We start from the raw sequence: 19,836 nt of genomic DNA, 5'->3' as shown, positions 1-19,836 counted from the left end.
TGGTCTAGATGATCACAGGTATGTGACTGTAGAAGGGGAGGCATAGTAATCACTGGCCTCTCTGACAATGAACAGAAAAATTATGCCAAAACGTTTGTGAAAGAACTATCATTGCAGTGTTTCCACAATTGTGATTTATGAGGGCGAGAGTTGTGGGGGCAGTTTGTTATTAAAAAATGGGAGTGAAAATCAAGAATGAGAAATCTTATCAATATTTTTTTGTCAGATAAGCGTCTCTGCTTCCACTCTTTACGCTAAATATCAGGAGACTCATGATAAAATCATGAGATTTAGCAACTCTTGATCCCAGGCCCTAACTCTTAATTTCCAGATTTGAACATCCCTGCGTTGCACATGCGTCCGCGAATACCAATCCTGCATGTGTTAATACGTGAGCGCACCTGCGTAGCCACGGGAGCGTCTGTGTCGCGTTGGATACGCATCACCCCGCTGGCAGCCGTGCGAGGTTCGCTGAGCAGAGCTCGGGCGGCACTTCCGACGCTGGTCGCTAGAGGGCGCGCTAAGCTAAGGGGTGTCTCAGGCCCTGCGGAATGTACCATTCCCGAGCCTCCCCTAGGCTGCTCTAGGACATTCCGGGGCTGGGCTCCCCCCCTTCTCCCGCGCGGCACGTGGTTTGCGCGGCGGCCTGGTCAGGCGGTGGGGGGATGGCGGCGGCGGCCGGCGCCTCCGGGAGCGGAATGGCGCAGAAGAGCTGGGAACTGGCCAACAACATGCAGGAGGCGCAGAGCATCGACGAGATTTACAAGTACGACCGCAAGCAGCAGCAGGAGATCCTGGCGGCCAAGCCCTGGACCAAGGAGTGAGAGCCGGGGCCGGGGCCGGGCGGGCGGCTGGGCCTGGCTGGGAGGGGGCGGGGCTGGGGGTGAGGAGTCGGGATACCCGAGCGGGGCGGGCCTGGGACGCGAGGCCCCGGGAGGGAGTTCAGGATAATGGGGGCGAGGTGGCGGTGGCCTGGAGAGGTAGCGGGGCTGGAAGGGGGGATAGGTGGGGAGGCAGCGGGGGAGCAGGGAGGGCTACCGGGGTACTTTGGGTCATGAACCAAGGAGCGACCCCGGAGTGGGAGAGGGTTGAGACGGGGCTCTGTTATAATAAACCTTCTTCACCTGTGTTTTGCATTCGTTTCCTGTGTGTGTTTAGGTCAGATACTTGGCTTCTTGCTAGTATCTCTCTGTTTTTTCTTGCAGCAATCACTACTTCAGATACTGCAAGATCTCCGCCCTGGCCCTGCTGAAGATGGTCATGCATGCCCGGTCTGGGGGCAATCTGGAAGTGATGGGGCTGATGCTTGGGAAAGTGGATGGGGAAACCATGATTATCATGGACAGCTTTGCTTTACCGGTAGAAGGCACTGAAACTCGAGTCAATGCTCAGGCTGCTGCATATGAATATATGGCTGCATACATAGAAAATGCAAAACAGGTAAATAGAGAGAGCTATGACTTTTCATTGGCACTACAGTAACAACAAATCGTGTTGTAATTTACACTGGGTTTTGAGATAGTCTATGTAGGTTTTTTATAAAGTTTCCATCACCAGGATATACATGCACAAGATCAGGACCAATAAAAAATTGATAGTTCTCTTTTTTTTTTTTCTCATGTATGTTTAATATCTTTGTTTATCATATTTAAATATTGCAGTGTTCTTTCACCTTTGTAGATCTGAGTTTAAATTCAGAGTTGGGTCACCAATTAATTGAGTGTAATTTCCTTTACATTTGTGCTCATCATCTAGGAAATGTTTTTATGGGTGCAGTCGGTTGCTCAAGAGTGGAATAGCAAAGGAGCTTATTCACAAATTTAACACAATTATTTGTGGCATAAAATTTAAAGTTAGTGTCAAGCATAAAATCTTTGTATTTTACAACTGTCTTATCTGGTTGCTATATAGCATATACATAATAGGTATAGTGTTGTTTTATCTGCTTTTTTTTTTTTGGATAATCTTTTTGTTTTCCATCAAAAAAAAAAAAAACCAAAATTCATTTGGGAAGAAAAAATAAAAATAAAGGAGTATATAGTTGTCAATAGTGTTTACTAGTAATTGCATTTGATAAGCTATGAATATTTGAGTCAAGAAGGAAGGATTAACAACTGAAATAGTTCTTTTCTCCACCATACAAAGTTCCCATGTTACATTCACATTTAGGCCCTGATCTTCCAGTAGGGTCACTGCAGACAGAAGTAGAGCTTTAATCTCTGGTAGATCTAGAGAGTTTGTCCCATGTTGGAGCTGCTCTTATATTCATCTACCACATCATATACTTATTTTATTTTAATCGTCTACTGAAAGCTTGATAGTCCTGTGGTGCAGAATGAGAATTATATCCCATCTAGTTCTCCTGGTTTAATTAGTTTTAATAAGGCCCTGTCTATACTTTAAAAGTTTTACTGTATTAACTATATCTGATGCGACTGGGCAGATCGTTTCATTTGTGCAGAGTTCTCCTAAAGTTAGTGATGCAGCTCAGATTGCAGGATTAGGGAATTTCTGCTATATTTACACTTTGTTTACTTATAGATTTCAATATAAATTGGAAATTGTATTAGATCAGAGATCAGAAACCTGTCAGAAGTGGTGTGCTGAGTCTTCATTTATTCACGCTAATTTAAGGTTTTGCATGCCAGTAATACATTTTAATGCTTCTAGAAGATTTTTCTATAAATCTGTAATATAACTAAACTGTTGTTATATGTAAAGTGAATAAGGTTTTTAAAATGTTTAAGATGCTTCATTTAAAATTAAATTAAATGCAGAGCCTCCCGGACTGGTGGTCAGGGCCCAGGCAGTGTGTGTGCCACTGAAAATCAGCTCGCGTGTTGCAGGTTGCCTACCCCTGGATTAGATTATAATATATGAGAAAAGAGCATGCACGCTAGAGGTCATTTTTGTTTTAAAAAATTACAACTTTTTTACAACCACAGTTATATTTTTAGTAATTTGCTGTTTTGTTATGGCCAGTTCAAATACCATTAAAACAAAAAACCCAAAAATAGAAAGGGTTGTTGAGTTGGCAGTAGGGTCCTTTGCCCTCCAATGAGCTGGATTTCCCCCCACCCCCATTTGTCCTATCCCTGGGTAGTGGGCTTTCCCCAGGACACTAGAACCAGTCCCAGCTCAGAGACCTCTGGAGGCCATGTGGGGGCTGGCACCACCCAGGCTACCCTCTCCCGTGGCACAGGGCCCTGTGGGAAGTACAAGCCCCACTCACTGGGCAGCCGCAAGAGGTGAATTCTTCCAGGTCACACAGGAGCTGCTGCTGGTGTGTGTTAGGCCTAGCCCATGCCACCTGGTGGAGGTGGATTTGCACCTATGGGGTGACCGCCCCAGGGATCTCTGCCCCAATCCATGGGTGTGCCCGGCCCTGCCTTTTTCATCCACCTCCTGTTGGGAAGGTCAGATAAACCTTTTGTGGGCCTGGTGCCAAATATATCTGTGGGCCTCTATAGAGGCAATGGAGCATGGTGACGGCGGGGGGGTCGGTTCTTGGATCGAGTGGTTGGCCGGGGCATGGCCTGATGTGGGCGGCCCTGCTCCACCCAGCCCAGTGCAAGGGCACTATTTACAAACTGGCAGTTGCCAGATGCACAGTGGCCCACCCAGCCCCATGCTGCCAGCATGCCCCTTCCCCTCAGGGGTGGGCCCATGCCACGCCACAGAGCCCCCCCACCCAACACTGGAACAGCCCTCCAATTCCCTATGGCCAGAGCCCCCCTAGACCCATTATACCCAGTCCCCACCCAACCTTGCCATAAATGCACAACGCCCTGCACAGCAACCCCTGACTACAGCCCCACAACTGCCCAGCATCCCATACAGAACCCCCACTCCCTAGTGCCCCACCACACACAGCTCTTCCCTGCCCCTGAATAGCCCCGCACCCCCAGGCTCTCCTCCCCCATGCCCTGCCTACTGGCTGCGTTCACCAGCCCTGCTGGGAGGCAACTGTCTGCCGTGTTGTGCTACCAGTGCAGGTCCTGGGGCAGGGAATTGCTCTGGCCCCTCAGGAGTGGTGCGATCAGCCAGGTTAGGGCCTGCCCCAGCCAGCCTCTCTCAGGACCCACTTGCCTGGAGGGCCCAGCCAAGCCCCTCACACTATTCCCGCCCCCCCCCCCCCCCCCCCCCCCCGGCCCCCCTCCCCGGGGGGCCCCCCCCACCCCCCCCCCCATTTCCCCCCCCCCCCCCCCCCCCCAGCTGAGACTGGCCAGGCTTCTGCACCAGTACCAGGCAGCTCAGCTCCAGGGAGACAAGTAGGGTCCCACAGGTGGTGGGAAGCAGAGACTGCCTGGAGCTGGAGGTGCACTGGGGTCTGGCCACGGGGCAGAGAGAAGCCAGCGGGTGGGGCTAGAGGTGAAGAGGAGTCCTCGGCCAGCAGGCCGAGAGGAGCAAATGGTGGGCAGGTGGGGGAAGCCAGCGGTTTGGTGGGGTCTTGGCACAGTGCAAAGCAGAGCAGGCCGGGGACCCTTCTGAGCATGGGTCCAGCTCCATGGCACCACTGTAAACCCAGCACTGTTATTGGGTCATGACAGAGGGGCATCTGGGTTAAATTTGAGTGAGTGGCTCGCAGTATCATGCAAATTTGCAGCAACTATAAACAGGTTGTGATGTGTTTTAAAAGTTGTGGTTTCTCAACAAAATTGCGGAATGCTATTTTCTTATCTTCTTAAATATAACTTTATGCTTATTCAGACTGTTTTAGGTACCTTCCTATCCCATTTTAAGCAGGTGATTTTGAGATTTATTTTAATCTAGCTTGTTTTGTCAATAATACATGCATGTGTATCTGAAAAATATTAGTATTATGTATATTTGTTTGTTACGGTGATCTTGCTAATGTGAACATTACATTTTCATCTGAAAAATTTGTGCCAATTGTTTATAATCTTACAGGTTACTTCTAACAGAGTGGGAAAGACATATTTTTTCTGCAGTCTTTTTACTTTGCGCTGTTGAGCACTTTGATATGTAATCAGCTTCTTAATTTTGTTGATGGTCACTTTTGCTATTAGTCTCATGCACTACTATGATGACTTCATTATCATTCACTGTTCAATGAGGAGCTCATGTGCATTCTCTTTCATAGGCTCTGGGTGAGGGATGTTTTCAGTACAGGTTGAACGTCTCTAATCCGGCACTCCTCCGTCCGGCAACATCTGTGGTCTGGCATAGGTGCCAACTCCATGGGTGCTCCGGGGCTGGAGAACCCACTGGGAAAAATTTATGCGGAGCATTCCCTGGCGTCAAGCTCCCCCTTCCCCCCCATGCCTCTCACACGGTGGTGGCCCTGGGCTTACCAACTCCTCCTCCTCCCTCCCAGAGCTTCTGGAGTGCTGTGAAAAGCTGATCCGCAGCGTTCAGTCTTCAGGATGATGGGGGAAGACCTGGGCTGGCGCCCGGGACCCCGGGTGAGGGGCCAGCGCCCAGGACCCTGGGCAAGGGGCCATGCTGGGTGCAAAGCCTGGGGGTGCTGCAGCATGCCTGCACCTCTTCTTCCAGGGCCTGTGGAGATCCACTGGCATTCTGCATTTACCTCCCATGGTTCGGCAAATTCTCTGGTTTGGAACCGGTAAGGTCCCGAGGGTGCCGGACTAGAGAGGGTCAACCTATGATATCTGAAAATAGTTTTGTTTTTTTAAATTAACTGATAGCAAGTTCAGAGTATCCCCTTATATCAGATGGAGACATTGACTTCTGTGTTCGTTTAATCAGATCTCACCTGTAGGGTTAATAAGACCAAAAAGTATTACTCTCTCAGAAGAATGTAGTGATGTGTAAATGATCTGTTTTTCTGTCTGTATCTATTAAGTATGTAAACCGTAAAGCAAGTAAAAGATGCTTTTATTTTAAGCGAGATCCTGCTTCTGTTTAAAGTTGGTGGCTAAACATCCATTGATTACAATGGATGCAAATCAGACACTGTGTTCTGTCTTGTATTATTATTTTAGTGATTTGAGTTTCTTGTTACAAGGCCTATATTCAGCAGAACTGGTTGTCCTGTATAAATCCAAAAGAATGCACCTCTGATATTGCATGTTGGAAAAACCAATTGGTGGATGCCAGGAATTAAGTTGTTAGTATCAGTGTAGCTATAACTTTGTGCCATATGACTTCTAAAAACATTTTAACCAGAGAAGGTTTAGGTTATTTAATAAACATATAGGTTTTGAAACTTGGCATAGTAGTGCATGTAGATACTTGCATTTTTTCTTCCCCATAATGTATCTGCAGTATGCTAAAAGCCCAAAAGAGGGCATCTGTCACTTTCTTTATGTGCAGAGACTTTTAACTATATGTATTTCTTTCCCCTTCACTTCATTAGGTTGGTCGTCTAGAAAATGCAATTGGCTGGTACCACAGCCACCCTGGCTATGGTTGCTGGCTTTCAGGGATTGATGTCAGTACTCAGATGCTTAACCAGCAATTTCAGGAACCATTTGTGGCAGTGGTTGTAAGTATTAGAAGTTTATTAGTTAAGCATTCCATAGACTGACAGAATGGTGCAATAACTTAATATCTTTGTGTTGAGGTGAAAATATTTACTTGTAGTTTTTATCTATATATCTCTCTATATATACCTTTAAATAATCCTCTGATAGTATTTTTTTTTTTTTAATGGGGGTGTAGAATCCAGGCTTCAGATCAGTATATCTCCTTTTCCAAGCTTTCTGGGCTAAAGAGAAAGTCAAGACAATGGTATACAAACAAATTTGTTCGCTGGGACTGGAGAGCTTTCATTCTCTTCATCATTCCAGGTGTAGTCTGTTAAAATCTTTTCTCTAATCTTAGATTAGGAATCATGCTTGTTACTTCATCGAAGAATTGAATAGCCCACACTGAGCCTTCTGCCTTAGACGTAAAAACTCTAGTTCTGTGATTCTCTCAACCTTCTGTAGTAAGGGACACCGTACAAAATTGCTCACAAAACTGTGGTATTCCTTATATAACATGAAGTCACTGACATGGCATCAGAGAGTTGTACAAAATTCTTTTTTTTATATATTCTGAGGAAATTCACTGGGCCCTCCAACCCCTGAGGACTGCAGGTCACAATTGAAATAAAAATGTAGCCTTTGGTTTAAACAACAATTTACATAATCACTTGCTCTACTAAAGAGTGTAAACACCAACAAAGAATGAAATTATTTAAGGAATAGTTGGCAGTCTAACTAAAATTGTGGGATTAAATTAGAAAAGTATAGATCAAATATTAGAAAAAACTTCTGGACACTAAGATCTATTATGTTGTGGCATAGTCTCCCAAGGAAATGTTGGAAGCCCCTTCAGTTTTACTAGTAAAATGAAACTGGCCAATGCACTAGTAAATAGATTGTAGAGAATAATCCTGCATTATCCTCCTGCCCTATCCCCAGAATAGATTAGATGGTCTAATAGGTCTTTTCCATCCCTAATTTATTGCGGGGGTTAAAATTAAATGCAATAAGTATCACCAATGTATTGACTGACAGATGGTAACATTTTTATCACACGCACTAGTACAGGATTTCCTGAGACTGATATTTCCCATTCTGTTACTGTAGAGAAGTGGGATTAATAGGCAGCTGTTGATGTTCCACTTTCTTTTCATGAGTGCTCCTTATAAATTGATGTCAATTACAAAAGTACTGTGCTTTATTGCAGAACATAATGCAACTTTTCAAGTTACAGTGATTCAGTGTAATAACTATAAAGTTAAAATAGATAAATAAGCATGCCACCTGCATATATCAAAAATCACCTATATTTTTACAGATTGATCCAACAAGAACAATATCTGCAGGAAAAGTAAATCTTGGCGCTTTTAGAACATATCCCAAGGTAAAAGTTAAGGTTAAAAAAAGTATATGGTTATCATCAAGGTTATTAAACTGTATACAACTAAATGCATGGATCACATTTTTAAGAGTCACTGTTAAGACTGAAAAGCACATAATCTGACCTATTTTTCCTTTATATTCTGTATCTTCCTTTTTCAGCAAAAGATGTAATTTTTTTCTAACTTACAATAAGTATTAAAATATCATCATATTATGTATGCCTCTTAGAAGAAAAATAACATTGGTAAATAATCTGATTCCTGTTTCAGGATTCCACTGCATTACTAACAGACGTAAATAATAAATCTGGGTATTTTTGTACTTAAATAGTCGTCTTTATATGTTGTTTGTGTTTAGAGAGGTGGAATTATAGTCTTCTTTCCACAGAGTTTTATTCCCTGCTGTATTAAATGTATTTTTAGATATTGGAGCTGCAACATAATTACAGCAGTTAAATATAGTTGTGCTACTTCTAAAGTTTCTGTGGCATAGATCTATAAGAATTTGAACTGTTACAGGGAAGAAGAAATAGTAAATGTATGCTTTCTTAGTTCAAAAATCAGCTTTTGGCTGCACATATTTTTAAACCTGGGAATCTATATTGCGATTACTTTGAGAAAAGCAAGAGTCAAAATCTCATACATGCATCCAGTGAAGTGGGTTTTAGCCCATGAAAACTTATGCCCAAATAAATTTATTAGTATCTAAGGTGCCACAAGTACTCCTTGTTCTTTTTACTTTTATTTTTGACAGTCTTTTCAAAGAAATGTGTACAGATTCACAGGATAAAACAAAAAATAAACTACCACATTTTGAAATGGAAATTTTAAGCTGCAAATAATAACATATCAAGCTTAAGATACCTATTTTAACTTGAAATTATTGAAAGCTGAAATCTAAGTTTTTCTATCAATGATAGAGAAATAAAAGTATAACTTAGTTGAGATATAATCAAGTATCATTACACTGCCTTGAATTCCAGTTAAACCCCTAATCCTGCAAAGACTTACACACATTCTTATGCACTATGAGTAGTTCTGTTGGCTTCAGTAGGATTGCTCATGGCGTATGAAATTAAGCATGTTTTTGCAGGATTGAGGCCTACTTCTGCAATGTGATTTGTTAGCATGGACCTTTACGTTCATGCAGAGTACAGGTGAAGTCAAAATGACTCTGGACATGAGAATCTGGGCTAGTGGATCCTATTATAAGAAAATAGAAACATTATTGTGTTATGGAATACTCTAATCCGGCATCACCTTGTAATTGTAAAAATGTGTGAAAAATTCCCCATTTCATTCATGCAGTACCTTTTTTGTTACAAATGAACAGCAGATCTGCATAGACTATTTTTCTAAACAAAAAGAAATAAGTTCCGACAACAAGAAATACTCATCTATGAACCAAAAAAAATCTCATATAAATACTTTCAGTGCACTAAACAGGAAAAAGAAATTTTAACTTGAACTTCGAAACCAAATCACAGTTAGACGTGCATTTTAGCAGTATGTTTTAAGAGGACGAATGGAAATGATTCAGGTGGGTGGTATTTGCCAGTTCAGTGGTTGTGAAGGCTGCTATTGACTAAATTGGAGATTGAAGTTCTGGGACCAGGTACAAGGTGGGCAATAGTAGTGCAGGGTTCATCTCACTACTGTGCTAGTTTTTGTCAATCCTGTTCCGGCGCAGTCATTTCTAGGGATGAAGTGAGTAGTCTGGCCTCCCTGCCCTTTCCGTCATTGCCCTAAGAGAAAACGATATGGCCACTTCTGGTGGGGATATCTGCCCAATGAGAACTGGTCTGAGATCAGCAACTTACTTCCTACACATTTCTGCACATCAGTCAAATACTAATGACTGTTAACCCAGGCTAGATGAACCAAGGATCAAGAGAGAAGATTCCAGAATCCATAAGTCTGCTGGGCCATCTGTTTTCCTATGGAAGTTGGTGTCTTTATTGGGAACTTGAACAGCATTTGCAAGCAGACTTAAAATGACTTCTTTCTTTTGCATGACTAAATGTATCTACTACTTTTCCACTTACTGTCCTGGATGCTGTTTGTTTAACTTTTCAGGGCTTTAAGCCTCCAGATGAAGGTCCTTCAGAATACCAGACTATTCCACTTAATAAAATAGAAGACTTTGGTGTACACTGTAAACAGTAAGTAACTCATGAATTATTATCTGAATCATAAGAAGAAAGTCTCAATCTTTCTCCACCTTCTACCATGGCCCTAAATGCCATGGTTTCTTGCAGTGGCCCAAATACTACAAGCCTTTGTTTTCTTCTGCTGCTAGCTTTATGGAGAAGTGTTGCTAGCTGTCATTCAGCAGGGAGGTGGTTTGGGGACCACTGCTTCAGTGAGCCAGATGAATGCTGTGAGCAGCTGGATCAATGCAGCTAGCATCTTGCCATCCTCGAGCATAGCTTCTCTGGAGCAGAGTGTAGTAGGGTTGGAAAGAGGAGCTGCTGCAAGGAGAATGGGCTGATAGCATCAAAAGAGGCAGGAAAAAGAGCTGCTTCTCCTCTCCTGTTAGTTTGCTTTCTTTTAGTCCTAGAGGTCATTTGGTTTTAGCAATTTTTGCTCTATACCTGTCCTCATGACCCAACTGAAGTTTGCAACCCCAGTTGAGAGCTCTTGAACTCAGAATCAGTGTTCAAAATAATTATCAAATTCATATTGTGAGTTTATTATGTCTGATGTAAAATATTACTTAAAACCCATTCACTTGGGAGAGCAAATTATCTCTTTGGTACATTTCGTACTTATGCATACAACTCTTGCTAGAATTAATGAGTTACATGCTGAATGATTCATATGTTGATGAAGGGCTGGACTCCAAAGGGATAGGTAGTTAAAACTCTGGAGAGTTGTGGGAAATTGCATTATTGGCAATATATATAGTCTTTCGAGGCTTTCCTGTCATATTAACCCAAAAAAAGAACACTTTTCCCTTTTCCAAACTAACAACTTGAAGACTATGCACTTAAAAAAATAAAGCTCTATAAAAATCTCAGCTGGTAACTATTAATAATTATTTGCATTACCATCAAAGTAGAAATCCCTGGCAAACACTTAATTGCTAGTCATTCTGACTATTCATTATAAAGCAAACCTTCTAGATGAAGTGTGATTGTTTGTGCATTTCTGTTGCATTAGATTTTTTCTTTAAATTTACCACTGCCATTTTTAATCTGTTCACAGATAAATGGAATTTTTAAATTTTATGAAAAATGTAGTAATTACCATAATAGTCTTCCTCTCAGATAGCTAGTTAGTATCTGTTCTAAGTCATTACCTTTCTTGAAGTTACATGGAAAGATTTACAGAAGAGGACTTTCAATCTTCCCCAGTGGAAGATAGCCGTGAAAAAAGAGGAGGGGTTGAAATTGCAGACACTATGCTTTAACCTGTTGGGTGAGGAGTTGCTAACACTGTGGTGTCTCTGATGTTCCTTCTCCTGCATTGTGAATGAATTATTTGTACCACAGAAGATTAGAATAGTTGTTTCCACCCACTAGTGTTTGTACCACGGTTTGTAATTCTGGTTTTAGTGATAGTTTCTCTAGGCTTCTCTTTCCTACCTTAATGAGCTTTTGTGTTTGGGTCCTGATATGCTGGCAATTCCAGTGGGCACTGGGTAGAAAAACAGAGCTACTGCTTTATAATCTTATACACATGTCCAATTCCCCACCACCACCCCCGCCTGCCCTTGGGAGTGACTGCATTCCAACACTTCTCAGCCTATACATCAGTCTCAGTGGGTGCACTTTTACCTCGTCTTTGGCTGCTATTCTATTACAGTACTTAGTTGAGAGGTTGTCTTTGAGGAAATGCTAAATAGGTTTTGTGTGTTATACCAAATGCCATCTCTCTTAATTAAAGTGTCAATTCCTAATGATAAGCACCTCAATTAATGTTGAAAAAGCATTTAGCTTGTAAATTTACAAATGTGAAACTTTTTGCCATTTAATTTTTTAAAAGGAATTATATTTGGCATGTTAATTTACATTTTACAATTGTCTTCAATTGTATATTTGTAGATATATGACCTGACAGACAGACAGACACACACACACATATGCTCTTCCGTGATATTTTAAATTGGCCATCATTTTTCTTTATTTTTACTAGTTTATTCACTGATTTATTTGTCAGATGATTATAGCACAGGCTTGGGAATTAGGAGATCAAGGATCTAATTTTGATTCTGCCACAGATTTCCTTGGGAAATTCACCTTTGTGCCTAATTTTTCTCTGAAGTGAGGATCTTTCTCTGCATCACAACATTATAAAGTTTAATAATCAATTTTTGTAAAAGACTCTATTATTGTTATTTTGGCTTTCTAGCTTGTTTATGTGGTTGAATTGGTCAGCATTAGAAGATTTCACTTATAAGTGCATTTTTCCTAATATGGTTGAGTTTTACCAAACAGTTCTCCCAAGAGCAGGATTAATATATCATTGCTAATGGATTAGTGGATCTGTGCCATTTAAATAATTTAATTTAAATTATTCAAAAATAACTATGTGCAGTGACAAGGAAAGACAGGCAATATTTTTTTTAAATAATGTTTTAGTGATTTTAATTGGATAACGCACAAGTGGTAGTTATAGCCGCATCAAAATAAAACCGTGTAAATGCTGTAGTAGCCATGCAAGAACAGGAAGCCCAGCAATCGTTTAACTTAACTTCACTTCTCTGATACCCCAAAAAATTGTACCTCACGTTCCAACTCTCAGTATGACCCTTTAGTACCTTGATAGAAATGTTCTTGCATAGCTTAAAGTGAAGATTACCTTATGGGCATGTCAGGTTCTCCTTTTATTAAATCCTACATGAAATTTCTTGTTTCAGGAGCATCACATCCTCCAATAGCCTTCTGAGAATTGCTTGTAACAGATGTTTGAAAAATTGTAATATAACTTAAAAACAAATGTACAGATCTCTTTTCTCCTCCAGTCCTATTGCATCCTTTTTGTTCCTTTACAAATCTGATTTCTCTCTCTTCTTGGAGGCCTCAATCCATTTTGCAAGCACTTCAGAATGAGTACATTAAAAGAGATAATCTGTAGAAGGCATGAGCTAGGGAGGGTAGGAGGGTTCCTTTTGATTTACACATTTAAGATGAATTCCCACTAATAGGAAAGGGGTATGTTCTTCAATTGGCAAGGCTTTCTATATACATCTGTATTTATAAAACAGCTTAATGGAAGAAATAAGTATTTTTTAAACATACAGAACCTTATATTTTTTACTTTCAGTATAATGATATCTGAGCAGCAGAGAAGGTTGCAACATGTACTGCTGCCTTGTAAGATGCAATAGGAATCATGTATTTAAAACAAAATGGAATAGCTTATCTTCCTTATTCCTTTGTTGTGAATTCTGTAATATCAGGAAAATTTGTCTTCTTAACATAAGATACATAACAAAGGATAAATAGGCCCTTTGTTAAGCTTACGACTATCCAACATTGCCACTTATCACATTCCACTAGATCAGCAGTATTTCAGTTTACTTTTATATATAAATTATACTAATATTATGATAGCACCCAAAGGTCCCAATCAGGATCAGGGCCTCTTTGTAATATGCACTATATAAACACTATTAAAAGGACAGTAGCTGACCCCAAAGATGATGTGTTACAACAGAAGGTAAGCCGATGAAGAAAACAGCATTTGGTTAGTTATAACTATTAAAACTTCATACATTTAACACAGGAGGGAAATCCCTCCTCAGAGAAACGTTCTTGGAAGATGGTGTAGATCTTAAGGTGTGTTACTGTTGAACCCTAAAACATTGTGCAGTTTGTCACATCGGTGTTCTATTAGTCTTATGCATTTTTGAGAAATGCATTTACTTTCTGTTTATTCCTTTTCAGATGCCTATGACCACGAGGATTTGATTGTAAAATCTTTGACTGGTAGCTAACTTTGAAAAATTTGATTTTTTTTTTTTTTTTTTTTAAATAGGTATTATGCTTTAGAGGTCTCCTACTTCAAATCATCTTTGGATCGTAAATTGCTTGAACTATTGTGGAACAAATATTGGGTGAACACACTCAGTTCTTCTAGTTTGCTTACTGTAAGTAGAATAGCATATCCTTTAAGAGTGCAGGTACCTCTCACTCCTTGGTGCTAGAGGCAGGGATCTCTGCTGCAAATTGCTTAATGGGACACTGTTGAGTAATTTTGACTCCAGATTTCCTTTCTGTGCATCAGGTTTTACAAAACCAAATAATAGAGGAAAGTTTTCATTTATATAAATAAAACCTTTCTGTAAACATTTTTCTGTTGTTACTGTTTGATAACCAGAAAGTGAAGCTAACTAGTTTATTCTCATTGTCTAAGATGAGTTTCAGTTAAATCTATTTTTTAAACCCTCATAATATTTAGTATCCCCTTACTAAATGTACCCTCATAATATTTAGTATCCCCTTACAGTAGTAATTAGTATCCATTAAAGGTTACCACATATATAGGCTAGATATTATTGGTGGTGGTACTAATTTTATTATAACAACTCCTTTTAAACCGTACTTAGTATCTTTAAAAAGGGACTTTTTTTTGCTGTAACCATGTGCCTCAAGTAGGAATTGTTACTTGACCATTAGATAACTACCGTCCATTGCATTCATTGTATTTCTGTTATAAACATACTTGTTTACTTTGGATTAAAATCTCATTCACTTTCTTCAATAAAAATCCAACGCAGAGTGATTATTTTAGTCACAGGGATAGAATGCACACAGTCTTTAATATGTGTTTTTACTCTGTAAAGCAACTCTGTAAAATGATACTATGAGGCTCCCTGTTCTCTTGATTATTCCAAATCAAATTTGCTGCATTTGCAAATAAAAATATTTTTCTTTCCTAACTTCCAATCCTGCAAATTTGAATAGAGATTTGAAAGTCAAACTTTTTCCAGCTTGCACTTCATGCCTAGTAAAAGATTCTGCCCACAGTAATACTTGTGCTAGTCTGTTGTATTCAGTTGGACTGCATAGTTTGTAAATTAGAGCAGAATAATATCCATTATTCTCAGTGAGGTTGCATAAGTTGAACAGAGAGCAATGTTAATATGGCTTTGGTTGAATACTTTAATCTGTGAAAACTGAACAGTTCCTGCAGTCCATAGGAGCCTAGTCTGTTGACATGTAGTTATATATTCCTGTGAGCTGTAGGAAGAAATACCAGACAAGGAGCAGACTTAGGAGGGACAAGTAGGAGAGTTTCCATCATTTTGGAGGATGCTACATGTTGAGCAGGACACTTCAGTGCTTCCTCACATGTTAGTGATGAAGTCAAGATTTTGCTGTGTCTGTGATGGGCTCCATCTTCTTCTGCCACCATTGACTCTAAATTCAATTGTTCAGCTTGCAGTGAATTTGGAGATACTCCATATCCCACCATCTGTGGTGCTCCAAGATTTAGATCAGTGTATAATCTATTGAGCTCCAGCTAGTCTGCCAAGCTAAGCCCAGCACTACTTAGACTTAAAGGTAGTTTGTGAGGTTGCTTACTTGTGTATTTTGTGCATAAATACCAGCATGACTTACAGCTCTATCTATAATACATTTAATGGTATTTTGTTCCAACAGAATGCTGACTACACAACTGGCCAAGTCTTTGATTTGTCTGAAAAGTTAGAACAGTCAGAAGCCCAGCTGGGCCGAGGGAGTTTCATGTTGGGTTTAGAGACACATGACAGAAAATCAGAAGACAAACTTGCTAAAGCAACAAGGGACAGGTGAGATAATACGTCTGGATTCTCTTTTGTAAGAAATGCTATTCTGTTTTAAACCCTAAGTTCATATACTTTAAACTATGACCTGTAGGGAGTTATTCTCCAGTTCCTAAACATTTTGGAGGAGTCAGAGTAAAAAATACACTACTGTAATTTAGAAATTGAAATACCTCTTATTTCCATCACAAGGGCAATTACAATTTTTGTATTTACTACAGTGAGTAAACTATTTATTAACTGAAGCCATGAAGAAATCCCTTTGGGTTTACTACGTTTTGTAAATCTTTTGTGTCTTCTGAAGCATCCAGACAAGATGCTAGGGACCTTTGACCTGCTTTCAGCATGGCATTTCTTTGGTGCGCATCATAAAAATGACATTTCAACCTTCTATGTTCGCTCCACTAAAGTTGTTAACCAATTCTGTATTTCTAGTTGATCTGTTTTTAATCAAAAATATCTGTTAAAGTCCATTCAAAATATAGGAAATTTGTCAAATGCAAAAGGCTAGCATAGGTTGAGCATTGCATTTTTTATTTTTGCAAGTGGGTTCCAACAATGGGAAAGAGGAGAGAAATACAAGTAATCAATGTATACATTAAGGACTTTGCCATCTCTCTATACAGCATTTTACAGTTCTGTCTAAACCATGTGGTTAGTCTTTTAAAAAACTGAGGACTTGCCTTTTCCCATCTTTTGCATAAAACACTTCCTACCACAAATGACTGTGCTGCACCTGAAATGGGGGTGGCAGGGTGGGGGTTGACATTGTCCTGGCTTGCTGGAAGAGGGGTAGGAGGATAGGATAGGAAAAGGAAGGAGGTCAGAAGCTGCTGCAAAAAGGGTAGGTGGGGTGAGTGTGCATGACACTGATTCATCTGGGAATGTAAGTGCGGACAGTTATAAAAAGGCAGGTTAGAAGACTTTTTTGCACGCAGCAAGCAAGGCAGCACCCACTCTGCCTCGCCTCAAGGTGACAAATATCATATTGATTAGGACGTGCTGTGGGTGTTGTGCTAGTTGCTCCTTTTTAGGGAGGCTGGGAAGGAATTTTTCCATCACAACCATATTGGCTTATTATGGTGAAGAGAAAAGGGGGTTAGGCTGTATATCACAACTCATTTTGTAAGTGTGAGGCAGATGTCCAGTGCAGGTGCTCCATGGGGAAGACATCCAGTAGCCAGATGGATGGCCTGGTAAAGAACTTAAAAAGAAGGTGCTTGCTAAAGGAACGGAATGGGGAAGGGCTCCTATGTTTGGTTAAAGAATTACCCAACCTCCTTTTCAGGATGTGAAGCTCTTCTGTGATCACCTGTTGCTTTTTCATTAGCTTTCATCAATTGCCAAATTAGTTTTTTTTTACCACTTAATTTAATCTCCAGTATGGTTACATATAAGGTATATCTATGGCACTATATAACTGTTGAACAGTGATGCTTTACAAACTATGAAATGTCATCCTGTGTTGTGTAGTAAGAAAGAAGCATTTCAAGTAATTTACTCCAAATAAGTGTTCCTAGAACTCATCATTGTCCAGCTATGCTGGAAGGAGGACAGGAGGCACTGGAGATGCTTTAATTAGAACACAACTTAACAGTCTGGGAGTACCCGGCAGATAAAAGTGTACAGTTCAGGTAATTCTATGATCATTTTCATATATATCCAGGGGCTTTTGTCAGCCCTCCCCTTTCCATCCTGGTCCCCAGCCAACCCACAGGTGGGACCTCACACACTCACACTCTCTCTCTCTCTCTCTCTCGAATGTGAGTTGTGGGGACTGTAAAAGCAAGGAGGTTGGCTTCCAGCCGTGCCAGTCATAGGAGCCCCCCACTTCTGCTCCTTTAACTAATATCTCTTTTAAATCTTTCACAAATCCATTTTGTCTGACCACTGTGTCCATTCTCTACACAATACCTACACTGGACATCCACGCCGTATTTACATAATGAGTTCTGACATCGTAGCCTAACTTCTGTTCCATGTTTTCCCCAAATAAGGTGCCCTTCCCCTCCATGCCAACTGCTGTGGGGAAAGTAGAAAAAAACAACACTTTGGCTAATCTGGACCATGGACCTATATAGTATCCCCTCTCTTCCGGTCACCTAGTGGGAAAGGATGGATCAGTGTCCCCATGCTAACCTGCTCTAAACTTGCGGTAAAAATCACACCATGCCTTTCAAATTTCTTCCTCCAGCAAGCGTGATGGCTGCTCCATCACTTATTGTACGGTGTGGTCATTATAGGTTATGGCATAGTTATTGTCCTTTCATATTTTCATAGCATTTTGATTAACAAGCTTAAAAAGCTATTAGAATCTAGAGTGAATAAGTTCTTGTGGGTCACAAAAAAGAACACTTAACTTTTTCAATCCACTGTGTCACTTCAGTGACACGGCTTCAGTGAAGTACTGTGGATTCTTTCCTTTCTAATTTTACAGGGATTTGAACTGATCAAATATAGACTATTAACTCTTTTAGAAGTGAATGAGGGTGGTGTCTTTGTTTTGTTATGCTAAAACCATTAGCAGAACATACTTTTTTTTAGCAAGTGTATATGGGAAATTAAGTATTGGAACTGATTTTCTATTACATGAGTACAAGGTTTTATATTTCCTTTACTATAGTTAAATTAAAACCTAAAATAATGGATTGAATTCAGTTTCTTGTATTTTAGGTTAATGGCTTAACTGTTGGACAAAAAGTACTGTCTGAAATTGGTTCTTGCAATGTAAAGAGCTTGTCAGTTTACCTTTTTAGATAACAAATAGCTTTTGGCAACAGCAACTAAATTGCTGTGACTTTTCATATCTGGACAGTTGTGAAGATTCATGGGGTTATGGGCACCCCGAACTCCTGAGACAGCTGAATAACTTATAATACAATGACAGTTCGGTGTTTAGCCAATGTTGAATTTATGCTTGTTTTCCAGTTGCAAGACCACCATAGAAGCTATACATGGATTGATGTCTCAGGTTATTAAGGATAAACTGTTTAATCAAATTAATATTGCTTGAAGCGCATCGCCAGCTGATACACATCTCCAAGGCTGAAAAAGTACTGGTTATGTCTTTCTTTTGGACATGTTCAGTTTTGGAGTTAAAGTAAGAATGGATAATTATTCAGCTAATTTGTAGTATTTTAAATCATCTTTCCCACCTTTTTGCCCAGTTCTAAAGAACAGATGGTTCTGAAATTTATTGTAAACTTTGTTCTCTATCATAAAACCACCATTTTGGATAATTGTTTCACAAGAAAAGTAAATGTGACTGTTTTTAGATGCTGCTCTTTAGTATTTATATCTGTTATCAATCTGCAATAAAAAAAAATAAAAATGAGGAAGTGATTTATTTTGTAAACACTTGTTTCTAGCTTTTAATTATTTTCTGCTGTTTCCCCAGAATAATTCTTCTAATTCATCTAGTTTAGAGAGACAATAAAGCTAATTTAAGAAATTCCATTTTTGTTAAGAACACAATTTTAATATGCTTTCCCAACTCTTCTTTTCATTTTAAAACCTTGAATCCCTTTTGGTTAGTTTTTTAAACAAAGTTCTGATTGAAACACTAATAGCTTATTTTTGCAGATTGACTCAGTGGGGGGTCTATTCTTATTCATGTATTTTAAGAATATCTTGCAGCCATACAGTGGAATTTATTTGCTAATACCCTACTGTCTTTCATAGAAAAAAGAGTGGCAACTGAATGGAAACCAGGGCAGTGATAGAATTATTAGTACACGATGCCTTAATGTCATCCAGATATGATTAGAGAATAGAAAATAAAATTAATTTAGTTATTCTTTACATACAACTCAGCAGTTATGAAAGACCAGTAATTCAGTGTTTGAAAGCCTTGATGTAACCCTATTATATGTGTATAATACAGTGTCAGTAACCTCCTTATGAACAAGAAGATTGTGGCAAACAAAATGTGTATGTTAAAACTAAAATAAACATCCAGAGAAAGGTGTGCAGTTGAAATATTAGTCTTTTGTGAAGTTTTTCTTTTTTTTATTCAAAAGTTTTAAGTCTTAATAGATTATCATGCTTGAGATGATCTCCATGAAATTTCTCTCTGGAAGACTCTTGTGCTGTATGTACTTAGTGCACTGTCTATTAAAGTACTTAACTAAAAATAAGTAGATTTGATTTAAAAAACAAGGAAAAGCAGAGACTTCTTGCAAATGCACAAAACCTCCATTTTTGCTGAGTGCATAATTTGGATTTAAAGTGAGGGGGCACCATTAGGAAA

The 19,836-nt window shown here is 39.7% G+C and overlaps 1 protein-coding gene across 4 annotated transcripts; it reads left to right on the top strand.

Annotated features, from left to right (window-relative positions):
* Positions 1 to 522: 522 nt before the first annotated feature.
* COPS5 (COP9 signalosome subunit 5) lies at positions 523 to 19,551 on the top strand. Of its 4 annotated transcripts, none has more exons than XM_032801649.2 (8): positions 523 to 820; positions 1,206 to 1,440; positions 6,341 to 6,469; positions 7,771 to 7,836; positions 9,911 to 9,996; positions 13,817 to 13,928; positions 15,445 to 15,593; positions 18,516 to 19,551. In XM_032801649.2, the coding sequence occupies exons 1-8, from the start codon at positions 666 to 668 to the stop codon at positions 18,598 to 18,600; spliced, it is 1,017 nt and encodes a 338-aa protein (XP_032657540.1). In that variant the 5' UTR covers positions 523 to 665; the 3' UTR covers positions 18,601 to 19,551. The 4 variants fall into 4 exon arrangements, with proteins under 4 accessions (XP_032657540.1, XP_032657546.1, XP_032657554.1 ...); XM_032801655.2 differs by having other exon boundaries at positions 641 to 766; XM_032801663.2 differs by lacking the exon at positions 18,516 to 19,551 and adding an exon at positions 15,892 to 18,122 and having other exon boundaries at positions 641 to 820.
* The last annotated feature ends 285 nt before the right edge of the window (positions 19,552 to 19,836 follow it).

The sequence above is a fragment of the Chelonoidis abingdonii genome, chromosome 2 (genome assembly GCF_003597395.2).
Source record: "Chelonoidis abingdonii isolate Lonesome George chromosome 2, CheloAbing_2.0, whole genome shotgun sequence".
NCBI lineage: Eukaryota > Metazoa > Chordata > Testudines > Testudinidae > Chelonoidis > Chelonoidis abingdonii.
This window is presented reverse-complemented; position numbering and strand designations above follow the sequence as displayed.